Here is a 4,379-nt window from a genome sequence, read left to right as displayed (position 1 = left end):
AACACCCAGTTTTGATGAAAATGTGGAACAAAATATCTTCCAAATAATGTCGCATTCAACGCCATCTTCCCTTACAATCTCCGAAATCGCGGAAAAATGTGCCCAAGATGAAGAGATATCGCTAGCTCTTGAATACATCAAAACTGATTCTTGGTCAATTCGTCAAGTATTTTCTCTCCGTTCCGACATGAACTATTAGCCGTAGGTGACATGATTCTTCGAGGATCTCGCATTGTCATGCCAAAAGCTCTACGACCCAAGTTGTTGCAGCTAGCACACGAAGGACATCCCGGCGAATCAGCAATGAAAAGGAGAATAAGGGCCAAAGTTTGGTGGCCACGGGTTGATAGAGAAGTAGAGGCGTACGTAAAGACTTGCTGGGACTGTTTGTTAGTCTCACAACCGAACAACCCTGAGCCCATGAAAAGACATGCCTTCCCAGATGGCCCTTGGCAGTGTGTGGCCGCAGATCTACTAGGCCCGCTGCCAAATAGTGACTATGTATTCGTACTTATTGATTACTATTCTCGTTATCAGGAAGTCAAATTCTTGAGGAGAATTACTTCGGAAACAATTATAACTGTTTTGAATGAAATATTTTGTCGATTGGGCATACCCAAATCCATTAGAGCAGACAATGGCAGGCAATTTGTCAGTGGCGAGTTTAGGAAATTCTGTGACGACCATAATATCACATTGATAACAACTCCACCATATTGGCCACAAGCCAATGGAGAGGTGGAAAACATGAACCGGTCATTGGTAAAGCGCTTAAAAATCGCCCATAACAACCGGCGAGACTACGTAAAAGAGATCCAAAACTTCCTTCTAATGTACAATGTGACCCCTCATGGTACCACCGGTACACCACCAACTGAGCTAATGTTCAACCGCGTCATTCGCGATAAAATACCTGGAATCCAAGACATTACGGAAGGCAAGCTAGATTCCGCGGCTAGAGATCTAGATGTCATTAACAAAGCAAAAGGCAAAGAGGCAGCGGATAAGAAAAGAAGAGCAAAAATATGCGATATAGCACCAGGAGATAAGGTTGTTCTACGTAATGTCGTTTTTCCCCACAAGCTTACACCGACTTTCGACACGCTCGAATATGAAATTATTGAAAAAAAGGGAATGAGGTCATCATTGCTGGCGGAGGAAAAACCTTCCGCCGTAACATAAGTCACGTGAAGAAAGTTCCACCTCCGCTCCTTGACAGAGAAACAATTAGCTTATCGATGCCAACGCCTACAACACCCAACTCCACTAATACCCTGACATACGCCCATACCAACGCCACGCCGTCATCTTTATCAAATCGTCAAACGGATCCAGTCCTGACGCGAACTCTTGAGTCGGGACCAAACATCAGCAGTAATGAAACACCTGGTCAACCAAAACTTCGTTTAAAACTCCAGAAAAAGGAAGGGATGTGGAGAGCTGAGCCTGATGTGAAGAGCTGAGCCTGATGTGAAGAGCTAAAGCCGTTGAGTACGCAGTAGAGTACGGTGAGCTAAGGAAGACAAACATGAATAAACGTGCACCACGATTGCGATAAAATACGTTTTTCATTTTGGGAACTGGGAGGGTGTTACAAAGTCTAATTTTGTTTTTTCACTTTTTAACTTCGACTTCGGTTTAATCACTAATGGTGCATCTTTTTTAAAGTCTGGCACCACTGTTTTGAGAGCAATGTTGTTTTTTAACACTGCTGCATACGGTACTTGGCCGTTATCATTTGCTATGTTTGCCTTTTTCGATTCTTTGATTTTGTTGTATATCTTCGAATTTTCCTCTCTGATTTTCTGCAGTTCCTTGCATATTTTGCCACTTTGTTCGTTGAAGCTTGCAGCTATTTCGCGAATTTTATGCATTTCACGCACACCTCGCTCGCATACTTCTTGCGCTTTTTGCATTCCACTTATTCTTTCACTGAACTTTTTCTCGATGACTTCCAGTAAGCTTTTGATTTCTTTTTCATGAGTTTTAAGTGCACTTTCGTATTCAAACTTGTAATCAAGTAATCGTGAACCGTTCTTCTCGACTACACTCTGATCCTCCTTAATTGCAAGGCCAACGTTGCTAATGTAAACCACACATTCATCACACATGTAGCGAATTTTGGGAAATTGATCTAACTTTCCTAATGTATATTGATCTATTCCCGAGCATTTCGATTGAGAATGATACGTTTTGCCACATACACCCGCACACCTTATTCCCGTCTCTCCACGGATTTGCAGTTTGCACCTTTTGCAATCCATGGATTGCGTATATTGTTATGATGCAGTTAATATTTAAAACTTTCTTTTGCACTTTTTTATTTTAACTCTTTCTTATGGAAAATATGTTTTACGTGGGAGAGAAAGAGGCAGAAAACTTCAAAAATCCACTTTACCACTGATATAGAGTCACTGTTTCAATACGGACATCAATTGTGTCCAGATTTGAATTTTTGAAAACACTTTTTTGCAGAGCGGTCCGAAGCACGTCCGTTACGCTTGACATACAAAAAATAACTTCCAGTGCGGAGACAAACCAGCAGCTCTTGGTTCCCCGCACAGTCTGCGCCGTGTGTCAGACCAGGGTCCCTCGGAACCTGACAACAGACCAGTGCCATTCTTGCAATGGCTGGTGCCACTTTCGGAGGTGCTCTGGCCTGAGCACCACCCGTGAGTGGACACGCGACTGCGTTGGCCCCTAGTGCAGAGCTCTGCCCCCGCAACCGCCCTCTGTGGCGCGGCTGTCCGTCAACGTATGTCCAGAACAACTCTTGCGGAACGCACAGTAGGACCAACGCAGACAACGATTGATGCTTTAAAACACGAAATCGAAGTTGCCATTCATGAAATTGGAGCCCAAACAATCAAAAATGTGCTTAAAAATTGGGTTGATCGAATGGCCTACTGTAAAGCCAGTCGTGGCAGTCATTTGAACGATATTATTTTTCATTCATAAATGGCAATGTTCAATAAGCCGATTCAAAAAGCAAATTTTACATGGCCCACCCTATAGTATTTTAGTTTATTTAATCTAATTGATTTGTTAACATCTCGTCTGCAAGCCTTAAAGGTGTTATAGGTTTCCGAGGTTCTGAAACTCTTCCATTTGCGATACCCTTTGTTGCGTTTGTAAATCAGGTGTTTAATATGGTTGTTGAACCATGGCCGGTTTTTATCATTTACTGGTTTGTGTGCAAGTGGTACAAAGCGATCAAAGAGCGAGCTAATGTTTTCTGCAATGAAGCTAATTTGCTCATTACTAGATATTAAGTTACGGATACATTCCCAGTCAATTTCCTCCACAGCCCCTTCAAGAAGCTTATAACCTATGCGTAGAAAATCTCGGTACGAATAGTATTTTGTGTCATAAGTCAATTGGAAGTCAAATGTCATGAAAATTAAATCGTGCTTAGAAAAACCTGGCACGGAAAGCTGGTCAAATAGGAGAATTTTAGCGGTATCGTTAACAAAACATATATCTAGCAAAGAGCTACTAGTTTGCGTGAAATGTGTAGGCATAGAGCCGTTAGGGGGAACGAACCCAAGCTCCGCATGGCAAACGCGAACTCATTTTCACATAGCAGGCCGCTGTTAAAATCTCCTGCTACAACGATATTATTATAATTGTTGACAAATGATATTTAAAGTTTGTAATTATTGGAATTAATACTATTTAGTACAACTCTGCTTGTGAACCAAAGTTGCGCATTCATTCTTCTTCGTATTCCTTTTATTTCTATTTTTCATTTGCATTTGTAAGAATAACGTTCAGTCAAGGAAGAAAGGGTGCAAAACTGCGGTAAGTTTTTATATTAATAAAATATAGAATGTCCAACATTGAATTTATTTTCAGAATAAACCATTCATTGCCATATGCGTTAAAAGCAAACCCTTTCAACTCAGCGCCGAGTCGTAGCCGCGACATCTTTATTCGCAGTTTTAATTATTTCAGATTAACTGCGTATTTTTCCCTGCCGTAAAAGAGTGAAAGTTTGGGGCCGTTTAAATGAATGATCCGGAGGAAACCATAGGAAAACGCCGCAGTCCTCGGCTCAACAAATTAGAACCAGAGTCAGGTGAAGTTCAGCCTAATTCCACCGCCATCATAAACGACGCCGCCTCCGCCGCGACCACGCATACCAACGCCACAACTGCTGGCAGCACGTATACAAACGTCACAAATACCGCCCTTTCATCAGAATCCGTAAGTTTAAGATTGGAAATGCAGAATCAAATCGCCACTCTTCAAAGACAGCTAGAAGAATCACAGATAAAATTAAGTGAACAAAACCGCCACTGCCAAAGGCTAGAGATTGCTTTGCGTAGCTCAGGTCATTTAGATAGTGCTACATCCACCGTCACGACAACAACAATACC

At 41.9% G+C, this 4,379-nt stretch overlaps 1 protein-coding gene across 1 annotated transcript; it reads left to right on the top strand.

Annotated features, from left to right (window-relative positions):
- Positions 1-210: 210 nt before the first annotated feature.
- LOC128870011 (uncharacterized protein K02A2.6-like) lies at positions 211-1,182 on the top strand. The gene has a single exon (XM_054112608.1). It carries the CDS (start codon positions 211-213, stop codon positions 1,180-1,182), a length of 972 nt encoding a protein of 323 aa, XP_053968583.1.
- Positions 1,183-4,379: the final 3,197 nt, after the last annotated feature.

This window comes from Anastrepha ludens, chromosome X (assembly GCF_028408465.1).
Source record: "Anastrepha ludens isolate Willacy chromosome X, idAnaLude1.1, whole genome shotgun sequence".
NCBI classification, from domain to species: Eukaryota; Metazoa; Arthropoda; class Insecta; order Diptera; family Tephritidae; genus Anastrepha; species Anastrepha ludens.
The sequence above is the reverse complement of the archived record's forward strand: the minus strand, read 5'-3'. Positions and strand labels throughout refer to the sequence as shown.

What these genes read in the sequence shown, in the direction of transcription:
- LOC128870011 (XM_054112608.1), top strand. Translation starts at nt 211, where the DNA reads ATGATTCTTCGAGGATCTCGCATTGTCATGCCAAAAGCTCTACGACCC.